A 23,549-nucleotide genomic window follows, 5' to 3' on the forward strand; every position below is an offset into this window, starting at 1 on the left:
CCATTTCTACTTCATCCAGCCAAATTCTCTAGGGGAATTCTTTGAAAACCTTCATCAGAGTTCCTAACTTGTGGCCTGCCCTATGGAAGTTGGACCTGCCGATCCTCACAGTCAAGTAAGCCAATTATTATAAATCTCATATTTACACACACACACACACACACACACACACACACACACACACACACACACACACACACCTCTTGTCAGTTCTGTTTCCTTGGAGAACCCTAATACACATAGGGTGGGATTGCAAGTTTTTTCTGTGTTATTTGGTTGAAGTAGAATGGTTATTGTTTAAAAGTTTTCTGTTTCACTATGCTATCTCTTTCTCTTCCTTTGGCTAGAGAGAATAGGCTTTTCTTTGGGCTAAGTCTATGCTCATTAGTGTTTGTGTGCTGCCAGCTTCTCCATCACCCAGGCTTGGATACATGAGGCAAAAAGAAAACCCAGGAAACTCACTGCCATATTGTTGCTTGAGTCCCAAATTCCACACATGTCTGTTTTCTTCTCTCAATTTTGCAGTCTTGTTTGCTTTATGCATAATAGTCCAAGGAATTTAGCCGTACTTAGGATAGGGTACTATATTTGTAGTTCATCTCTCTGGGAGAAATCCTGCCACCTGATTTGGTAAATAAGGTTTTACTGGAAAGTAGCCATGCCCACTTGTTTACATATTGTCACTGGCTGTTTTCATTATTCACTGGCAGAGTTAAGTAATGTGACAGAGATCACATGTAAAAAATATTTACTAGCTGGTCCTTTACAGAAAAAGTTTGCTGACCCCTGCTCCAAAGAAGAAAGTTACCCATCACTTTGGTTTTCAAAATACAACTTAATCATTTAATTCAAAGTCAGTGAATTTCTCACTGAACAACTTCAACTCTTTCCAGAAAATATATACTTTAGAATCCAAGTGTCTGAATCCAAATTGTTTGACCAACTCCTTTTGTGAGGTGACCACCCAGAGAGCTTACCAACTAGACTGGCTTGTTATTGTCAGGGGAGAGATACATTATGCATAGGAATGGTCAGGACAGAATTCTCCATTTTTAAAATAGGTCTATATAACCTGTCACCCTTTTTTTCCTGATCATTACTGAAAACACATCTGAGAGGATATTAACCCCTTTCTGGGATGGCCACATTCAGTGACCAAACTGCCTTACTAAATAAACAGTGTGGGCCAGGAGGAGGTGAGGGGTAGATAGGAATCTTTTTGCGTTTGCTTTTCAGGAGGCCATTGTAGCTTGTAGACACTAGGGTGCATGGAAGTCCATTGAAGAGCTTGATCTTTGGCCTATTTTTGGGTGGCCTTGGTAGCAAATGATCATTTTCAGAATGTAAATGGTCTCAAAAGCTGAAACATGATGGTTTAGTTTTAAAGCCCTAATGCTGTGGCCAGAGCTGACTGAACAGATTAGAACAGCAACACAGTAACCTGAAAGTGTTGACACCAGTGAGACACCAATAGTACCTCCAAGACGAGGTCGAACATTCAGTGAAGTTCAGCTGCCAGTAGCAAGTAGGGCAATGCTCTGAGCAATGTGGTCTTTTTCACTGTGAGACATACAGGTCAACTTTGAGCACATGTATTTGAAACCTATAGTCCTTTGCTTTGTGCACAGTACATGGTGGTGGATATGTGGCAAGGTCTGATTTGATGATGGACCCAAGTAGCAGTGCTTGATTGGCAGCTCAAATCTGATTGATTTCATCAGCTAATGGGCCTTGCTGTGGGTATCTATCTACATGAGTGAACCAGACTGTCTGATTGGGAGTGACAATTTATTCCCTATTTTGCGTCCCCAAAGAGGATGTTTGTAATCTGTCAGTCTGTAGTCTTTCAAGGAGCAGAACAGATGACTAGGATATTGCAACAGTTCAAGAGTTAGTAAAAACATAACTTGTCCTTAGGAGTATTGTCTAAGGCAAAGGTGACAGCTGTCAATTCAGCCTATTGTGTTCACTGGGCCTTAATGCAGCAGAGTTGTCAGTGGGGCTGCACAGCTGCCACTATCCAGTGGACAGCATTAGTGCTTTTTGTTTTCCTAATATATTTTTTTTAGAGAAGCTGTAGGTTTACAAAAAAATTATGCAGAAAATACAGAATTCCCTATTATCCGCCTCCCCCCCCATTGTTAACACTTTACATTACTGTGGTACCTTTATTATAATTATGAAAAAAGCTATATACTCCATGGTTTACATTAGTTGTATTATATATTTTTCCCATATACCACTCCATTATTAATACCTTGCATTAATGTGGTATTTCTTATAATTCATGATGTTTTTATAATTGTACTATTAACCATTATTTGCAATAGGATTCACTGTGTTGTAGAAGCCTATGTTTAAAAATTTTTATTCTACTAACATATATACAATCTAAAACTTCCCCTTAATTTTTTTATTAGAGAAATTGTGGGTTTACAAAACAATCATATATAAACTACAGAATTCCCATACACATTCCACCACCAATATCTTGTGGCATGGGAACATGTGTTACAATTGATGATAGCACATTTTTGCAATTGTACTATTAAAGTCCACGGTTAAACTTAGGGTTCTCAGTTTGCATAGTGTATTTTCATGGATTTTTTTTTAAGTTTTATTCTGTTACTTTATATACAATCTAACATTTCCTCTTTTAGTCTTATTCAGATATATATTGCAGTGCTGTTAATTGCATTCACACTGTTGTACTACCATCATCACCATCCATTATCTATACATTTCCATCATTCCAAATCGGAATCTGTACTTCCCAGTCCCTAACCCCATCCTGGTTCCCAGTAACGTATATTCTAGATTCTGACTCTGTGAGTTTGCTTATTTGAATTAAGTCAGTGAGATCCTACAATATTTGTTCTTTTGTATCTGGCTTATTTCACTCAACATGATGTCTTCAAGGTTCAGCCATGTTGTTTTATGTATTAGGAGTTCATTCCTTTTTACAGCCGAATAATATTCCATTGTATGTATACACCACATTTTATTCATCTATTCATTAGTTATCCTTACGATAGGGTAATGTATATGTAGTATTCATTAGTTGATGGACACTTGGGTTGCTTCCCTCCTTTGTCAGTTGTGAATAGTGCTGCTATTGAGCAATAGTGTGCAAATCTTTTTGAGTCCCTGCTTTCAATTCTTGTGGGTATATACCTAGATGTGGGATCACCAGGCCATATGACAATTCTATACTTAGCTTTCTGAGGAAAACTGTCTTCTACAGTGGCTGCACCATTTTATATTTGCATTAGCAATAAATGAGTGTTCCTATTTTCCCCATCCTCTCTAATACCTGTAGTTTTGTTTTTTTTTTAAGTAGTAGCCATTTTAAGTAGTAGTAGTGAAATGATATCTATCTCATTGTGCTTTTTTGATTGGCATTTTCCTAAAGGCTAATGATATTGAGCATCTTTTCATGGCTTTTTAGCCATTTGTATATCCTCTTTGGAGAAATACTCATCCAAGTCTTTTTCTATTCTAAAATTGGATTATTTGCCTTTTTATTGTTGAGTTGTAGGATTTCTTTATATATTCTGGATATTAAACCTTTATCGAATGTGTGGTTTCCAAATATTTTCTTTCATTAAGTACATTATCTTTTTACTTTCATGATAAAGTTCTTTAATGCACAAAATAATTGTGATGAGGTTGCATTTATCTATTTTTTTCTTTTGTTGCTTGTGCTTTGGGTTAAAATCTAAGAAACCATTGGAAATGCAAAATCATGAAGATGCTTCCGTATATTTTCTTCTAGGAGTTTGACAGTTTTGAGTTAATTTTTATATATGGTGTGAGATATTGTTACCCCTTCATTCTTTTAAATGTGAATATACAGTTCTCCCAGTACCATTCACTGAAGACACTACTGTTCCCCAATTGAATGGTCTTGGTAGCCTTGCAAAACATCAATTGACCATAGATTTGAGAGTCTATTTCTGAACTCTCAATAAAATTCCATTGGTTTAGGTATCTATCCTTATGCCAGTACCATGCTGTTTTGAATACTGTAGCTGTGTAATAAGTTTTAAAGTCAAGAAGGGTGAGTCCTCCAACTTTGTTCTTCTTTTTCAAGCTGGTTTTGGCTATTTGGGCCAATTAAACTTGGTGATTGGCTTTTCCTTTTCTGCAAAGTAGGCTGTTGGAATTATGATTGGGAATGCTTTGAATCTATTGTCATTTTGGGTAGAATTAATATATTAATATTTAGTCTTCCAACCTTGAGCACAGAATGTCCTTCCATTTATGTAGCACTTGATTTTTCAGTAAAAAATTTCCAAGTATAAGTCCTATACATACTTTGTTTAATGTATTACTAGATAATTAATTTATAGTTGCTATTATAAATGGATTTCTTCTTGATTTCCTTCTCAGCTCATTATGGCACTTTATTACCACTGCATAAATGGGATAAACCCCACTTGATCATGGTATATAATTCTTTTAATGTGCTGTTGGATTTGATTTGCAAGAATTTAGTTGAGGATTTTTGCATCTACATTCAGAAGAAAAATTGGTCTGTAATTTTATTTTTCAGGCTCTGGTCTTAGGGTGATGTTGGCCTGATAGAGTGAGTTAGGTATTGTTTCCTCCTCTTCAGTTTTTTGGAAGAGTCTGAGCAGGATTGGTATTAATTCCTCTTGGAATGATTGGCAATATTCATCTGTGAAGCCCTCTGGTCCTGAGCTTTTGTTTGTTGGAAGGTTTTTGATGACTAATTCAATCTCTTTATTTGTAACTGGTCTGTTGAGATCTTGCATTTCAGGAGTCAGTGTAGGTTTGTGTGTTTCTAGGAATTGGTTTATTTCATCTAGTTTTCCTAATTTGTTGGCATATAGCTGTTCATAGTATCCTCTAATGATCCTTTGTATTTCTGTAGGTGAGTAATGCCCCCCTCTCATTTCTGATTTTGTGTGTCTTGTCATTCTAGCTAAAGGTTTGTTAATTTATCTTTAGAAAGATCAACTTTTGGTTTTGTTAATTTTTTTAGTTATTTTTTTCCTTCTGCTTGCTTTGGAATTAGTTTGCTGTTCTTTTCCTAATTCCTCCAGGTGTGTAGTTAGGGCATTGATCTTTAATCTTGTTTTTCTTTTCTTAATGTAAACATTTAGGGTTGTAAATTTCCCTCTCAGCCTGCATCCCATAAATTTTGATATGTTCACCTCCAGGAGAATTTCCTTTGCTCCTTCTCTGGTGATCTTAATCTGTTCTGGTTTTGTGCAGTTTTCCCCACAGTGCCTATGATTTGTTTAAATTATCTCTATGCCTTTTTTTATACTCTTCGGTTCTGGGGCCCATCCTGTCCTGCCTCGTTGTTTCCCCTGCCCATCCCCATATCCTAGCCCCCACCCCCTACCCTGCAGTGTGGCTTTTCTGCCTCTAGCTTCTTTCCTATTAGGGTATCCCACCCCAGAGAGCCAGATGGGGTCAATCTAGAGATTGCATTTAAGTGGTCCAACAAACAGAGACTGGATTGAGTATGTGTACATATTGCCAACAGTTCCATCATAGTCTTTTTTCCCTGGGGCACTTTTGTATGTGGCACTCCTCAGCTCTTTCTGTTTCCCCAGTCTGCAGACTCTGGTCCCTGTGCCTGGATATGTATGGGGTTCTAACTTGCTGCTATGGGTGACTCTGTGGTATGCATCCATGGGAGGAAATATTTGGGCCATTCTGCCTCTGTGTGACTCTTTAAACTATGCAAGACTGTGTGAGGGATCTGGACTGGTGTGTCTAGAACATAAATCTCTTACCTGATTTTGGGGTTTCTTTATCATTTTCTTCAATGCTTGTTTAGTCATTTTCCAGTCTCTATTTTACTCCAAAGTTCCAACCAAGTAGAATTTGTCCTTTTATTAGTTGATTGTGAGGTGAACTTTTCTCTTACATCATCATATTGACAACATCACCCACCATCAGCTTTTAACTTAGCTGAACCATCTGTGAACAAAAGCATTCCACTAAGCCAGTGGCTTTGCTTCAGATGGTGGGGTGGGAGAAAAACTTTTAGGGATGGCTACCATTTTTTTCAAGTAAATTGGAGATACGACACTCCTACGTTCAGACTAGCTTCACTGTCAAATATACCATTTTCATCACACTAATAAGGCTTGTTGGGCCCCTTCCACCTTGTTAAACTTCTTACTGAGTTTGACTCATTCCAAAGTGGAGCTGTCAGGCCATCAAGTCACAAGGCCTCCATGGGTCAGGTACCAAGTTTCAGCGAAAGTGTAGCAGCAGGTTAATAGCTGCTTGATTTCAAAGGAGGTAAACATGTCTGGGTCAATCTGTCCCAGATTGGGAAATGACCAATGTTCTCTGGCAGCCATTAAATCTTTAGGCTGTAATTTCCCTTTCTCCTCCTGGGATTCCATTCTGTTTCTGCTGGACCACTTTGGGGAGGTCAGGAAAGTGGATTGGAGATGATCTACATGTCCTGCTACCATCTTTTTACTTACAGCAGCAGTCCCTTAATAGGAGAAACCCCACTGATACTATGGGCCCGAGTATTTCAGGCATGTAACACATCAATCCCACAATACATTCAGATTTGGAAGGCACAACGTTACAGTGAATCAGCCAAGGGCCCGACCCACCAGGCCACTTTCGCCTCCTTTGTTCAGATACAGAAAAATAGATCAAGGAGACTAAAATGTGAGTCAAAAACTATTATAAAACTATTGCAACAGGTAGAATATGGGTGCTAGATGATGTCATCCCCCATTTGGGAGCATGAAGAACGCAGGATAGAGGGGGACCTGGTCTTTAAGGAAGAAACTTAATTGCTGGCCTTTTTTCTCCTCAAGCCTCTTGCTTCAAAGTCAGTGCCTGAGTGCTGGCACCACCACCGCTCCAGTGGCAGATGTAATACCTCTCGACATCCAGAGAGTACCAGGGCCCAAGATACTACATTTCATTCTGCTGTCTTTGATGCCTTCTGCTACCCCTGTACCTTGTTCTTGTTGCTAGCTAAGTGGCTAAAGCAGGGGCCAGATGTGAGTGTGATCTGCTCTGCATTTTCCAGCAAGGCTTTGTGTTCACTTTCCTATTTGAATAGTGCTTCAAATCTTGTAGCTCAGTCAAATAAACTTCTAATGTTTTTGATTCACCCAAAGCTTTTAACCGAATAGCAAGGTCCACACTGCTGGTACCATTTATTTTACGTTTGGGGACTTCTTTTTTTTTTAAATTCATTTTATTGTAGTAACATATATAACAAAAAAAGTGTCATTTTAACCATTTTTAAGTGTACAGTTCAGTGGCATTAATTACATTCACAATGTTGTGCTACCATCATCACCATCTTAGTAAGATTTTATCATCACCCAAAACAGAAACTCTGTACCCATTAGGCAATAAGTCCAGTTTGGGGCACTTCAGGTTCTGCAGCCACAACTGCATTGGCTTTCAGCTAGAGCTGCAGAAATTGATGATCCATTCGTCATGAAAACGTCCCTTTCTCTGCCTGCCTGAAGTGAGCACAGATGGAGGTGACATTTGAACAGTTGGTTCTGATCCTACCTCTCTCCACTAGGCTTCTAAACATTAACTTACATCCTGTTCCTTGATAGGTAGGACAACAGGGAACCTTGACTTGTTGCCATACCTTAACCATCACTTTGATGAGAGGGGAATCCACTGCTTTTATAGTAAACGGTTAAGAAGCCTAGTCTTTGTCCAGCAAGATGTTGCTTCATTTCTCAAGATTACCAGCTTAGTAAAATCTGGGAAATGGCCCAGGAAAAACTGTGATCAAAGACTTGAAGTCATGGAACACCCAGCAATTTGTGTGGAAGCAGAAGAGACCCAAAGAGGGCTGTCTTTCCCTAGAAGTATCCTTTTCTATACTGTTGTCTGTTTACTCTTTCATGCATAGATGTCTATCTGCCTGTAAAATGATGCCTCCTCCAGGCTAGGCCCTTGTGCAATAATACTTAATGAGAAGGCTAACAGATTATATATAGAATATCAAGAATATTTAATATTAGTTTTAAAGACAAGATTGAAGAATAAATTCCCTTAAAACCTTCAAACCACTCAGTTTATCAGCCACCTGTCGGTCTTAAGTGGAATAGAGAGGTAAAGGAAACTTTTTGGGCCTGTCCTTCTTTATGAGCTGTTACTGCACCAGTTCCTAACATAAGGAGTGTCACATAACACAGTCTAGAAAGCTCCATGTATATCTTTCTAGACAGAAATATCTTATTCTGGCAAGAAGGTTATAACAACTGACAAGGCAGTAATACACTGGTGCTAAGGAGAACACCCAGCAAATCCATACCCAACGCTGAGATAAAACTACTACTCAACCCAAGAACATTTTTTTCCTATGAAGTTTTTATTTCAACCTTAAAAAAACTGTTTAACATGTAATATTTAGGTTTTACTCTTTAGAGATATACTATCTATAACTGTTTTTAAATACTGACCAAATTTCATTAAGTCTCAGATTTCAGTTTATAACAGGTAAGTGACAATATATAAGAACCGAGAGAGAGAGAGAGAGAGAGAGAGAGAGAGAGAGAGAGAGAGAGAGAGAGAGAGGAAAGAGATCAGTGGCTGCAACAAACAACATTTAAAGAATAATTCAGCATATGGATGTTGGTAGTTAAGCTTTAGCTCCACACAGTAAAAGACATAAATACAATGACATGACTGTAAATGATTATCATCAGTATGCCCCATGAAGCACCAGCTATGGCCTGGAACTTGTGTATGTGCACTGAAGTTCAGATGCCAAGGGTTATTCTGGCAACTTAGAAGGGAAGTTGGCTAGAAAGGCAGGAATTTCTATTCTTCTAGCATTTAAAAAGTTCCCTGACCTAAGCAACCCTCACAAAACATACCTCAAAATCGTATCTTTTCTGTTAGAGATTTTTCCTATTAACAATTTTAAAATCATAAAATTTTCTCCTGAAACAAAGAGTGATGAAAATAGAATACTGTAACCTAAATTTTCATTTTAACACATTGTAATGTATTTGGAGCTAATCATTCCTATATAAGATGTTGAATAAGTGGTCTAGTGTAATAATATTAGGCACTAATCAATTACATGTAAAAACCAAATTCATCCCATTATACTGGAGGGAATTTAATTTGATGAAACTTAGCTTCCTGACTTGATTAAAATAAAGTTCAAAATGTAATGAGACAAAATGGAAGTAGTTTAAGTAATAAATGTTTAATTAGAGAATTTTACAGATTATTAACAGCATTCATTTGGCCAAACATCTACACATTTGTAGAATCCTACTGTATATAAAGTGGGAATGTATCAAGTATAGACTATGAAAGTGCAAATAACAAGTCAAGTTTAGAGTAATTTTTTTACATTATAAAATTAACTTGTTTACAAAATAGGCTTTGCCAAACTTTATTTCTGAATTGCAAATTCAATGACTGTGTTGTTTTTAAAATATGTACGAAGGAAATACAAATTGGATAATGATCATTTTCATGCTCAGAAGAGAACAGCACAGAAACAAAAGATACTGCACAAGGTGCGAGGAAACCAGAACTCACCACTATGTTCACACGCGGCGCCCTTTCTCACCTTATTGCAGCTTTGCAAGATGTCTTAATGTGATACAAAGACTCTTTCTATTGAAAAATTACAACTTGGTCTAAAAACTGATTGGTGTTGATATTTTTAATCCAAAATAAGTTTGTAAAAAAAATCCTTTAATGGACTATTTCAGTTTAATATACAGTAATACACTGTAGATAAAGTTAGTATTTTCCCCAAATAACTTTAATAGGGATTAATGTCAATGCTTCTAATAATTGGGGAAATAAAAATTAATGTGGACTTGTGACATTAATCCTTGGCATAGGAGCAATTCCCATGCGGTTCTCCCAGGAGAACTGAAGGAATATCAAACATAATGTCCTAGACATATGAATTTAAAGAATATTTCAAAAGCAGGATTTGAAGAAAAAAAAGTAATCGAAAACCGTAATCACAACTCAGGCAGATATCATCAATACTAATTTAACCTTTTATTCAGCCCAGGACTTGCCTGTATAAACTTGGTACTGAAATTTTGGTATTTGTAGATTTCTGGCAAAACATTAAATGGAGTGTTGCATATCTATTTTGCTTATATTATACTAGTTTTGATAATATATAAGTAAAACAGCCATTCAGTTTACTCTAGTTTTAATTTACATACTGTACCACTGTATCTTAATTACAACAAAGACCAGTATTTTCTTCACAGTAAGACACTGCTAACTAGGAAGTTGATTTGTTTCAACACTAAACAGTAATCACACAGCAAATGAGTATTGTGCAATAGAACAAACACATTTCAGCATTTGCTAGTTAGGCAAACAGACTGTTTGAACATTTAGTTTTATTATTTACTGTAAAGGCAAGGCCATGGGTGGTTTTATGGAGGTCTTTGCAATTCATAGCATAGTTACTTCAGAAGAGACATTGAAATTTGAATTACTCACTTATTTAACTGGCAACTATCCATTTAGTTTAGGCAAAGGCACGGTAACATGTTGCGCAAGATGTTTTATTGAATTTTTTTAATAATTGTGGGATATACTCTAACTCATGAAAACTCTACTTTTTACTGTTTTATAAAACACTTACCATTAAAAGTAATTGCACCCATTAGTAATTAGAATGCACTGTAAAATTGTGAAACAAAGAACTATGATTGCACTTCCAATAAAGTGTCTCTTAAAATACAGCACCGCTGTTGCTAATCAACTGTATTTTAATTATTAAAATAAACTGTATTTAACAGCAGCATTAGGTTTAGTTAATTTAAGTTACAGGCTACATTTATTTAAATGCAGTCTCCATGGCAACAAAAGCCCCTTAAATTCTGAAATATCATTGCTACCAAGTGGCACCTTTTACTCCTGAAAACGGTGAAACTGCTGTGGAGCACTCTAGGACACAGCACACCTAAACACCTTGTTAGTTAGCGCGCTAGTCAGAGTTTGGCACAACTGGACTGTAAATAGACATAAACATAAATCTTTGATGTGGAAATTGAAAGTAATTACACTGTGGTAGATGTAGCACTAAAGAGAAGCACTGGATACCTCAATTCACACCACTCAGACAAAAAGGAAGGAAAGAAAAGTATGGAAGAGCACAAAAAAGACTGAGGAACTAGATGTTATTAGATCTGTCTAAAGTGAACTTGTAAAATGAAGAAAAAAAATTTTTTTAAAGGAAGAACCACCCAAGGATTAGGGAATAAAACTGTGATTTAAATGTTCAATTTAAGTATTACCAACCTTAGGCTAAACAGAGGACTGTATTTATTTAGACTGTGGAATATAACATTTTTCATTTGAGTTTCTCTTTCTTTTTCATGCTCTTCTCTATGTCAGCAAAAAAGGGGAAAGCTATTCAATTAAATACAAAAGAAATTCCCTGTCAGGTTAAAATGGAAAATGAAACTACCATCAAGGGAACTCCTTTCATATTCAATCCTGATGTCAGTGATTTATAATTGAGTTGGAAATTAAGTGGATTAAAGTTTCCATAATGCACATTCCACCTAGTGTGCCATCTGTACCTGGATTTTGCAGTTCACACTAAATGTACTTCTTCAAGCCAGTCACTTGAGGTTTGAGGTGCTTGACTTGATGCATCTAAACCATCCCCTTTGCTGGCTGCCTCATTACCACTGTTGCCAGTTTGAGACACTGCTTCCCCAGACAGAATATTTTCTTCCAAATGACTTTCTTCTATCTGGTTTCCTCTATTTTCACTTACAACAGCATCTTCAAAAACTGAATCTTCTTCTGGTGGCACCAGTTCCACATCCCTCACACCTTCTGACCCATCTTTGACATAAAGTAGCTGAGAATCGGCACTGATTTCTGTAGTTGCTGGAGGAATCAGGGCAATATTCTGAGGGTTCATGTCATGAAACCAAGCCATGATATTGCCAAGAAGATTGTCATTGAGGTTGGGGTCCTGGCCAGCTGAGTCAGGATCACTGGATGAGGGAAAGAATTCACTTCTTGCCTCACTGAGAGGGTGTGAACTAAGGGTGTCAGTTGAAAATGGGTCACTTCCTGCTCCTAGTCTTATGAGGCTGTCACCAAGTTCCAAGAGCTCAGAGCTGCTCAATGCAGCTCGAGGACTATTTGTATTCTTAGGGACTGAGTCCAGCCTGGAAGGTAAAGAAGTGCCTATCGCTCCTAAGGATGCTTCGTTACTGAGGAAGTCTCTAGTTTCTTCATCCATTGCCAGCCCAGACTCTTGCAGTGATAACTGTATTGCAAGGAGTATATTGGGATCATCTTCATCTAAGGAACTCAGAGCCTGAGGCAACAGAAAGTAAAACCATTTAAAACCACTATAAAATGTGAGTAAAGGAAAAGTGATCTAACCTAATGTGGTTTACCTCACTTCCTTTACCATTCAGATCACTGATATTCTATTTATATGGAAGAATTACTTTATCCACTCAAATCTTATAATTTTTCTCCTTGTCCATGTTAAAGGGGAAAAAAAAAACCTTAAGATAAATCTGAAATGCAGGAAGCTTTTTCTGTGGTATATCTTCAAAATAAAGATTTTAGAATGGAAGGAAGAAAAAGAAAAACAATAAAAATGAAAATAGGAAAGGAGGTTAAATAGAAACAGAGCAAAAGCCTGGGTAATGAGGCTGTCTGGAAAGGCTACCTGAAGAGAATCCTGGTTTTCAGAATGGCTGGCAGGGGTGTAGTCACGCAGGGAAGAGCTGTGCAGCACACTCATAGATGCAGAACTTACCACAGAGGTGCCTGGTCTGCGGCTGCTGCCACCTTCTGGGGTATCTGTTTCAAAGCAGGCAGCACCAGAGACAGTTGACAAGATTTATTCCTTTGTCCCATGCATCTTTTTTGTTTAAACGCTCTTTCAGTGTTGGTGAAAACCTATGTCCATATCTTCACTTAATTTTTCAGGTATTTCGCATCCATATTTGACTAATCATAAGCTACAATAGTAACACTATTATTTCAAAGCCATGTTTTTTCCCATCATTTGTTTGTATTATATATAGTTCTATTCATAAAAGTTTAAGTGTTTCGATTCATTCCTCTTTTTTTTCTTAAGCAATAACAAAGATTTTTTCACTTTCGGATTTACTAAAATCTAAAATTGGGGTAATTATAATAATTTGAAGAGGAAATCTTTATTCCCATTTACCGTGACTTATTAATGATCTGCTGATATTATAGTTTGAAGATTTTCACTTAATAATTTAACATTTAAAGGTTGAATAATTAAAATAATGTATATCTAGTACTAGATATTCTTTCTCTTTTAAAGAATGTTCAAAGGAGGCTAGATATTCCATGAAAAGAACAACATAATAACAGTATCAATTTATTGAGCCCTTACTACTACATATGTAAGATACTGTCTCATTTAACCCTCACAATGAGCCTACAAGGTGGCACTATCATTATTTCTTCTTTACAATGAGGAAATGGGAGCTTAGAGAAATTAAGTGACTTGAGTATAAATTACACAGCTAATACACAGCAGTGATGGGGTATGAATCCACATTTGTCTCATTCCACAGCCCATGTTCTTAAGCCTCCTGTTTTTCTGTATCCTGGGACAATAGAAGCATTTGCACATTTACTGTATATCTAAATTACAACCTGTTTCACAAACATTTAAATACATCAGGCTTAAGAACTTAAATTCAGGGGAACTAAGAGATTAAAACATATTCAACCAAAAAGCTCACCTAAAGTGCTCTCACTTGGCTCTTCAGGGTCTGGAGGATTACTGAGAAGACTGTGCACGTCTCCCCGACGGCGTTGTTGTCTGTGCCTCCTCCGATACTGAAATTCAGCATATTCCTGCATAAACCAAAGGTTATAAAATACAGGAGAGCATGCAACTTTTTATGCAAATAACACACTTTTTTTTCCAGGAAAAAAAAATGTGTGATTTTATACACATATTATAAAATCACTTGGAAAAAGAAACTTCAAGTTTTGCCATGCCAAGGCACAGAAAAGGTAAAATGGAAAAAGAAAATTGTCAAATAGCCATTATAATTTGCCTAGATAAATTGGGAATACTTGCAAGCCCCAATGCTGGATCATGTCTGGCCTTATTTCATGTCATTTTATTAGTAAGTTAGGATCTTCCTGGAGGTGTGATTTTGAAAAAGTGACCATGATATATACAACAAAAGAACACAAACTGTTAAGCATTTGCTAGATTGTTGTATTTTCTATCCAGCATGCTATCCTCACAAGCCAAGTCACCAGATTAAAAGAAAAAAGGTCAGTTTTAAAATAGGATGTTGTTTGGCTTCCTTCATATATTAACCAGTATGTGGGGTTATATACAATGCTGGCAGGGGAAATGTGTTCTATTTAGCATATGGGAAGAACACAGATTTTGATAGGTGTTCCTGAGTCTATTGTACATCTCCAACAACAATTTAAAGTGGGTCTGCTATTACTAGAGGCCACAGCCTGGGACTACCTGCTACTATTATCTAGGTATAGATTTACTTATCCACAGTTTAGTGACAGAAAAATAGAAGAGAGGCCAGCATGCCAGTGCAATTTTGAGAATTATAACAGAATCTTTTTCTGTGATAAACACCAAAGCAATGAGGTTGGTGATTATCTTGGTTACCCTAGAATATTCAATATGCTTATACTGTGAAAGTACTAGGACTAAGTGAAGACAAGCTTTATATCAAAATAAAATATTTATATCATATCATTCTGGTTAAGTTTATTTAAACTCCATCTGTCTAAGCAGTGAGACTCTAATAGGAAGAGGGCAGCATCCTATCAGGTTAGATACCAATTAATGAAAGATACTACAAGTGCCCCAACGGATTATTTAGATTGTTTGAAACTTCATGCTGAACTGGGACATTATTTCCTCTTTTCCTAGAGGCCCCTGATCTCAAACAGGATGACCTGTTATGTGTCAACATTGCTTACTGGACAAACACGGCATGAAAAGTTTATTTCAATTCAACATTTATATTTAGGGACAATTTGTTTACTTTGTAGACTTGATGGTACAAATTTACTCTCAAACTATTACTGACCACTGAATATACATATTTTCAATTTAAGAAAACAAAATGATTTTTAAAAAACTACAAAAGAAACTTGCCATATTTATAATCATTTTGCTAGAAACTCAAGTGACATTCTTTCTCAATGGAATGGGCTTAAAATACTGTTTCCATAAACTTAAATTCATCTGAAATTTCCAAGAATTCCTAAAATCTTCAACTAAGCATATGAAAAAGTTTTAGTCAGGAGAATTCAAATCATTTGAATTCTATGGCTACAAAGTAGACTGAAAAGTTCTAGGATCTGTAGGGGGAAAAATCCACTAGACCTTTTTTTTTGTTTTAAATAACAGCTACAATTTACTGAGCGCCAATTTTTGTCAGTGACTTATCTAGATGCCTTAATCCTTCTAGAATTCCTGTGGGGTAGGTGTCACCACCTGTTATATTAATAAAGAGGAGAAATTAAGGAAGAATACAGCTTAAGGTTTAATAAATTACAGAGCTAAAACTTACTTGAATCCAGGTATTGCTCAGAATTTAAGACTATGCTCTTTCCCCTGGGCTCTACTGCCTTGAAAGTGGTACAAAACAAATATTTATGCTAGCTACTGACTAATTCAATCCCTTAAGATGTAATTTAACTTTACTGAAAAAAAGGTAAATTCAACTATAAGTCTCTTGGAGTTTGGCAAAATTAATATTTTCAGAGTCCATATTAATGCAAAGAACTAATGCTTTTAAATATTGTTTTGGCAAGCCACTTGAAATTCAGCCATACACATACAGAATGTGAAAGTTTCACATTCTTAAGATTTGCAATTTATATAAAAACTTGCTGTTTCAGTGGGCTAAAGACTGAAAGAAAAGAACAATAAAAGTGAATTACATAATTTTTATAAAATTTATCAATTCATAAAAAATAAATTTAAGGAGGAAATGTTATTTACACTTTGACAATTTTCAATTTCTCGAGAAAAGAGCTCAATAATTCTATACATAAATATTCATGTGTGAGGTGGCAAGCCCTCCTATTCTTTTTAAAATGAAGCTAATATAGTCATATTGGTAATGTATCAAGTATTCAATGTCAAATATTTCAGCATTCCTAAGGTCATTGTCAGAGCTGAAGCTGCAAGGTGGTGCACACATGATTGTGAATACACTGGCTTTATTTTTGCTAAACTGTCTTTCTACCTTGAAATACTGACATTTTAATACTTTTTTTTTTTACTAAGGCTTCTTATTTATTTCTCTTTTTAGGTGGAAATTTACCACAATATACCCAAAGGTATGACTGTATTATAACATAGAAATAATACGATTAAGTAAAAAAAAAAAGATTCATAATTTGCTTTTTAAGTTTCATTAAGATTAATTTTTTTCAATTTACTTAGAATTTCTGTATCAGAGCTATAAGCACAATTTTTTTCCCCTCAAGTCAATATATTCTTAGATATATCTACTATACAAAAGACTACAAGGTGATTGCAAGTATCCTCAGCAGATGCAAAGAGAAAGGATCTGATTTAAATAAGCCACAGTCATTTCTGGATAACAATCAATTTCACTATCTTTCAGTTGCAGAAAACAAATGACCTATAAATGATAAACAAAGGTTTGATCATTTGCACTGCTCCCCTCCAACAAATTAAGGGAAAAGGTTATTATAATATAAAGATTCAATGGTCTGTTGTCTTATGAAAAGCAAGGAAGCATGCAGAAGTAGAACAGCGAAACCCATTTCAAATTGGACTCAACAATGACAGTGGTAATTTAAATCTCAGAAAAGAGCAATATATGAAGATTTTAACTCTATCTTATTTTTATTTTGCTGATATATTATAGCAGGCTATTTGCATTGTTAGTATTTCAGATCTTCTGTATTTGAAATGATTAAAAATGGTATATCAACAGCAAAAAAAACAAAAGGGTTGTGTGAAATCTTAAAGGAAAGTAGAATGCAACTAAGAAACACGTTTCCTTCTGCATAAACACTGTTAATGTTAAGTTTCTGCCCTAGTAATTAATTATAAATCTATTCTCTCAGGTTGTTGGAATAACTTAAAAAAAAAAACCAACTTGTTTATTTAGACTTTTAATAGACTCATACTAAAACAATATTATAACTAGAAATACATTTCTTTTTTTTTTTTATCAGTAATTCTTTTTTTTTTTTTTTTTGTATCCCTTCATCTCCAATTTAGAAATACATTTCTAACAAATAAAATTACTATCTCCATTAATAAATTAGAATGTATTTTCTAAGAAAATATGCTGCAATTTGCCTTAATTCTGGCTTTTCGGTGATTAAAAACAATAAAAGGGGGATGTCTTTAATAATGATGAAAATCCAATATGTAAATAGCTACATGTAGGCTCTGCTGAGACATTTTTGTAGCAAAATCAAGAGATAATATTGCTGACAATCTAAGTAGGATTTAAAATAGATGAGGGCACAAATGCAAGCAGAATTGCATTAAGGAAAAATACAATTAAAAAAAACCCACAAAGCAATTACCTCAGGTGATGCAAATCCTAAATATTCCCAATCCCATGTTCCACCAGCAAAGCTACAAAGAAATTAGACATACCATTTGATTTATTATTAGTAGTACAAAGCACAATCAATCAGACCCTTGCCCTCTGAACATTACTTTTAGCTCCTCTGCTTGGAACTTGCTTAAACAAGTAGGCTATTAAAATATAATTAAAATGTTAACTTCATTGTCTTTCAAATTCTGAACTGTTTTATGTTTGTGTGAAATGATGGAAAAAAGTCACCATGTTATTAGAAAATATTTTATGATCACTTTTATTTTTATAAATATTTGATTTATATAAAATGTCTATTTATAAGAAAAACAGGCTTCAATTTATAATGGTAAAAGCAGTTTAAGTATCTGAAGTAAGACAGCTAAAACTCAATACCTTTCTAATGGATGAATTTAGATCACTTAAACTTTCTAATGTAAAATTTCAAATGTTTTCACACTCTCTTACTACATAAAGACAAATACTACAACAAATTTGCAAGGTTTTCAAATTCTACATCATAAAATATTTATGGCTACCATATCACTATATTTATTAATTATTTGAAATGACACATAAGGATCATTAAATGATGAGTTCACCTGAAGTGTGAAATGAACCTAGCCCAATTTAGTCTGAGGAACTATCTAATGACAAACTAAAAATAACATGGAAAATAAAAATAGTCTTGGGGGAAATCATCAAAAAGAAGTTAATTTTCATTGGTTATCTGTGTCCTAGGTTTAAGTAAATACTAAGAATCTGAACTCTAGTTGGATGAAAAAGAAAACTACTGGCATTTGTGGCTGAAGCTAGGATGATTTTCACAGTGTGCATCCTTTTTACCTGCGCCTTGGAGCTTCTGGTGAGTCTGCAGGAGCAACTCCCCGAGCCACAGATGCTAGGAACTCCTGCCTCTTCTGCTGAACAAGGCATGCCGCCTTGATGATCTTGTGGCGGGGTGTGCGAAGGTAAGGCCTATTGACTTTTTGCGCAAGGTCTTCAGTGACCATCTCTAGGTCTGTCTATGGGTAGAAAAGAGAGATAAAAAGAGATTACAGGATGAAGGAGTTAGTCAATAGCAAATAGAGAGAGACTTTGGTTTCTCAGTAAAATTTGATTCTTAGGAGTCAGAAATTAAGTCAAATTTTTAGGTAACTTCCTATTTAATATATATTTTCTATTTTGCACATTTTTTCATAGGTTTTTTAAGAGAAGAATCCAATGAGAAATCATCTTCAATTCAGGAAAACAGAACTCTTTGATTGGCATTTATAGCAACACAGTTCGTAAAGATAACAAGGAAGTAGTGATATAGCAGTTATCTACCAGGAATTCAGAATTTACTTATGTGAAAAAACCAATAAATTTCAAGGCATATGACAGTAGGATGTAGACAATATATAAATGCTGAAGGAATTCCAGGCAAGGCAAGACCACTGTGACTTAGTGTCAGTTCTAGAAGGTTTCATGGAGAAAACAAATATTGAGCCTTGAGAGAAAAGTAAGATATAAATTAGTAGAGGGAAAGAGGGAAGTTCAAAAGGATGGTATAAAAACTGTGGCAAGAAGATAAAGTTGGGTGGCTTCAAAAAAAAAAAAGAGGACTGTATAGTGACAATGATTAGGGGTAGTTTTGTCAGGTGTTTTTGAATTTTTAAATACTTTAACTTTTTGAGTTATATAACAAAGAAATAAATGCTGTAGGAAATGTCTGCATAGATCAGAACTCACTCAGACCTGCAGAATGACAAATTTAAAAAGACAATTTCATTTTATTACTGGTAATGTTTCCTTTATTTAAAAACCACTCTAAACATGAAATCAAAATTGTTTACTAATTACATCCAATTAAGATAACATTTAGTTATGTGGTATAGCTGAAAAAGGGGAAAATATGTTTTTCATAATGCTACCATTTAAAATTATTTTAAAAAGAGTTATCTTACCTGCATGAGTTCAAATATTTCTTTTTTTGTGCTTTTAGGTTCTAAGAAAAATCCATATGGATAAGAACACTTGAGAATGCGCCGTGTTTTTAAGAGCACATGAACTGCATCTTCAATGAAAGTGGTATCTGGACAGCCTCCTTCAGCTACAAAGGAATTCAGGCACAGTGATATTTATTTTGTAAATGCCCTTGTAAAATTAATTAAGCAATTATGCTTTCTTAAAAGAAAAGAAAAAAGAGAAAGAAGGATTCCTAGAAGAAACTATGTGAAATAGGTGTATGATAGTACTTATGGAACCTAGACTAAAAACCTAGATACACACTTATGCTTGACAATGTGCTTTTAAAAATGAAGCACATGCTGCAGTGGATCAGAGACACTGATGGTAGATGAAGGAATGCATACATCGATCCTGGATTCTGTTCTTACCTGTCAGTAAACAAAGCTAGCTTTAGGTCAACCCAAAAGTTTCACGCTTTTCCAAGTTTTTCACATTATCGTTATGGGAACTTTGCTACTTAAGAATTAGAACAAATACCTTGCTAAATTGCAAATGGTAACAGAATGGACTAATGGGGTTAATGTATTCGTTAAAGGCCTAAACTCCTACCAGCAAAGTGAGTTAAGTTTGGAAGAATATTTTACTTTAATTACCACACAAATCACTTAAAACTTACTTTCTTTGAGGGCTCTACTCAATTGCTCCATCTTTTCTTTGGCTGTTTTAAGAAGGCGTTGTTCTAACTAAAGGAACAGAAATAAATAATTTAAACCACTCTCTTAATTTACAACAGTGTAATTCAATTAATTTGAAGTGGTGGTTTGGGACATACCTGATAGCTATGTTCATGGTTTTTAAATCTTGTGTAATAGTGCATAAATCTGTCAAGTTCCTGAAATCGTTTGTGTTTTTTCTCAGCCTAGGAAACAAAAGTCCATAAATGACTTTTATAAAGACTACGAGCTATTAAATTTTTTTTAAGTCATTACAGAAGCAGGCTGAGACATATAAACTTTTCTTACCGTCACCAAAATAAAAAAAAAGAGAAACTTCTTTAAAAAATTAGCTCTCAAATTTACAGAGCCGTTTTATTTAAATTAAAATCTACTCTAAATTATATTCTATTTGATGCATCATTAAGATGAAGATAGGAGAAGAAATGCAAAATATTTTCAATGCATTAAGTGGCTTAGACAGAGGTCTTGGCTTTGATAATTCTCTTTACCTCGACAGTCATTTCCTTGGATTGCTCCTCCACATGCTGAATGACTTCATATCGAGTACATCTGTAATAACCTCCAGTGGAAGAACTGTGTTTTTTCCATTCTTCTAGGCAGATCCAGCAAAAGTCATACTTGCACTTTTGAAAGAAAACATATATGCAAATATCTCTCCACGTTAACATACAAAGTATTTTCTACTTTGAAGTCAACCAATCTGTAGAGATTAAACAATTCAGCCTGTGTAAACAAAAAGGATTCTTCTCAAAGACAAGCTCTCCTTCTCTTGTTTCCTCTGGAAACCTTATCCTCACTCCGGAAAGATGTGAGGATAATTAAAAATTATTGCTTATAAGGAAAAATTAAAATATAGATGATAATATTACAAACTTAATACAAGGAATTATTGAAATATATCAATAGGATATTCTTTCCAAATAATAAAAATACATATTGACAAAAGGTTTTTTTCTAGTGCACGGTAATTTTACATTGGTCTATGAATCTCCATCACCCTAAACTTTGGGAAAATTCAACAAATTGGTTTTGAAAGGCTCTAGATAGAGCAGTTGACATAAAGCCTGTTTCCCACTTTCTTCTTTTAGAATTATGGGTTGAGTCAGAAGGACATTCCATTTTATAAAGGAATTCTCCACATTTTCTTCTGGTCTTTTTATGGTTATTTAAAAAAAACAAAACAAAAACATTTAAACTTTTGAGTTAATTTATCTGAGTATACAGTATTCGGCATGAGTTTCCAGAAATGGTTTAAATCATATGGAAACAATCAGTTCTTTAAGGATCTGCTAAAATTTCACTGTGAAACTATCAATGCCTATTGCAGTATTATGGCGATTATCTTTGAAAATTATTTCTCTTTCTTTCATAGACATGGGTTTGTTTGAGTACTCCCTTAGGGTCAATTTTATTAAATTATATTTTCTTAGAAAATTAATCAATTTCACCCAAGTTCAAGTTTATCTGCACAAGCTGAATAAAGTTATCTCTTATTCTTTTAATGCATCCCCTTAGCCCTTATAGTACATATTTGAATTCTTCCAGCCCAGTTTTTCTTGATTACGGGTTAGCTTAATAGTTTATTTTATTGTTTTCTTCAGCAAACCACTGAAGAAACTATTAGTTGTATTAACTATTAGTTGTATATTTTCCAGATTTTAACTTAGTTTTTTTAAATGCTTCATCATACTTTTCTTCAAGTTTATTTTATTTTTATAATTTTTGAGTCAGATGCTTACTGCACTTCTTTATATTCCTTTAACTATATCTAAGTTATATATATATAAAGTTAACTATATAAGGTTATGCATATTCCTAAGCATTACTTTAGTTATAGCCCTCAGGTTCTGTTAATATTACTATTTTCGTTGTCCTTATTTTCTAGAAATTCTGTAATTTTCATTTTATTTCCTTTTTGACTCAAGAGTTGTTTCATGCGTACTTGAAAAGACAGAAAGTCCCTATTTTTGGGATACAAAGTTTGAATATATAGCAACTACCTTAGTAATTATGGTATTTCAGTCTTCTATAGCCTTTCTTACTTTTTTTGTCTATTATGGACAGAGAATCCAATTTAAGTCTCCATACTCATATATTCCTTTACAATGTGTATTTAATAAATTATGGACTTATTTCAAAGGTATGTAGGTATGTAAGCTGTTTTCCTGCCTAATACAAGCAGACTTATACTGCCTGATTTTATACATGTACCCTTTAATATAGCTTTACTGCTATCTTAAAATGAGTGGTAAAGCTTTCTCCAAGACAGCCCAAGTTTTATAATCTATGATGGGAAAAACAATACAGAACTTTAGTGATTTTTATTATTTAGTTGTGACATATAGTTTTGTATACAGTCCGATAAAGGAAACTGCTGTAAGTTATTTAAAATGTCAAATTTAAATAATATCCTGAAAACTATATCTAAAAGGAAATGAATAGAATGAGTGTTTTTAAAATAAATTTCTCTTCATAGGACCATTTTTTTCATTCTTTAGAAATGTTTAGCACATTTGATCCAGAAAGTAATACTATATACTGAATGATAATCGCCATGAGGTATTAATGCCCATTATGATTGAATCAATGTGTTACATCATGGGTTCAACTATACATGACATGCTCTACCTTCATATAAAAAACGAACAAAATCTAAGAATATAAAATTTTGTCCTAGACAAAAGGTTATTACCTTCTAGATGAATCCTCCTCTGTGCCATAATTTGCAGTACCAGAACTAATGAAAAAACTACTTTTCAGTTTCTTTTTGTTCAAGGCAAACACTACAGATACTATATTAAACAAAACAACTACATTTATATAGTATGTAAGTAAATGCTTCTTAAAATGCAATAGAAGCTACTGTTTCAAATATTTGGGACTCGCAAGTCAATAGGCCAAGCCCTTGATCTTGAAGCTTGTTCTTGTGAAGCTTATTTATGTAGTAAAGACGCTAAGCCTACCTATAGTTATGTCTAGGAGTTAATTACAGAAAACCTCTTTTGTTGCTCAGATGTTTTCTGTTTCTCTCTCTAAGCCCAACTCTGTAAGTAAAATCATTACCCTCCCCCCTATGTGGGATATAACATCCCACATGTGGGGTGAAAGTCTTCCAGCAACATGGGACATGACTCCCAGGGATGAGCCTGGTCATGGTATCATGGGATCAGCATGCCTTCCTGACCAAAAGGGGGAAAAGAATTATAACAAATAAAGTATCAGTGGCAGAGAGAGTTCAAATAGTTGAGAGCCCCTCTGGAGGCTACTCCTGCGCAAG

General features: G+C 34.8%; 1 protein-coding gene and 1 long non-coding RNA gene across 15 annotated transcripts in view; one reads left to right on the forward strand and one right to left on the reverse strand.

The window, feature by feature from the left end:
- Positions 1 to 21,149, forward strand: part of LOC143646198 (uncharacterized) — a 37,217-nt gene extending 16,068 nt beyond the window's left edge. The window contains exons 1-4 of one of the 2 annotated variants that reach the window (XR_013157484.1): positions 13,332 to 14,019; positions 16,311 to 16,338; positions 18,324 to 18,553; positions 19,570 to 21,149. This is a non-coding gene — a long non-coding RNA (uncharacterized LOC143646198). Of the gene's footprint in view, positions 1 to 13,331; positions 14,020 to 16,310; positions 16,339 to 18,323; positions 18,554 to 19,569 lie in introns of those variants that run through there. The other variant, XR_013157559.1, reaches the window with a different exon arrangement.
- ANKIB1 (ankyrin repeat and IBR domain containing 1) overlaps positions 9,183 to 23,549 on the reverse strand; it is a 212,979-nt gene continuing 198,612 nt past the window's right edge. For 10 of the 13 annotated variants that reach the window (XM_077153457.1, XM_077159136.1, XM_077155843.1 and 7 more), the window contains 9 exons: positions 20,761 to 20,895; positions 20,368 to 20,454; positions 20,212 to 20,278; positions 19,532 to 19,677; positions 18,429 to 18,607; positions 17,569 to 17,620; positions 13,743 to 13,857; positions 12,686 to 12,819; positions 9,183 to 12,322 (listed from right to left, as the gene is read on the reverse strand). In XM_077153457.1, coding sequence (XP_077009572.1) covers positions 11,582 to 12,322; positions 12,686 to 12,819; positions 13,743 to 13,857; positions 17,569 to 17,620; positions 18,429 to 18,607; positions 19,532 to 19,677; positions 20,212 to 20,278; positions 20,368 to 20,454; positions 20,761 to 20,895 — 1,656 coding nt within the window. In that variant the 3' untranslated portion in view covers positions 9,183 to 11,581. Of the gene's footprint in view, positions 12,323 to 12,685; positions 12,820 to 12,842; positions 13,605 to 13,742; positions 13,858 to 17,568; positions 17,621 to 18,428; positions 18,608 to 19,531; positions 19,678 to 20,211; positions 20,279 to 20,367; positions 20,455 to 20,760; positions 20,896 to 23,549 lie in introns of those variants that run through there. The other 3 variants (XM_077157474.1, XM_077158173.1, XM_077159378.1) reach the window with 3 other exon arrangements.

The sequence above is a fragment of the Tamandua tetradactyla genome, chromosome 1 (genome assembly GCF_023851605.1).
Source record: "Tamandua tetradactyla isolate mTamTet1 chromosome 1, mTamTet1.pri, whole genome shotgun sequence".
In the NCBI taxonomy this organism is placed as follows: domain Eukaryota; kingdom Metazoa; phylum Chordata; class Mammalia; order Pilosa; family Myrmecophagidae; genus Tamandua; species Tamandua tetradactyla.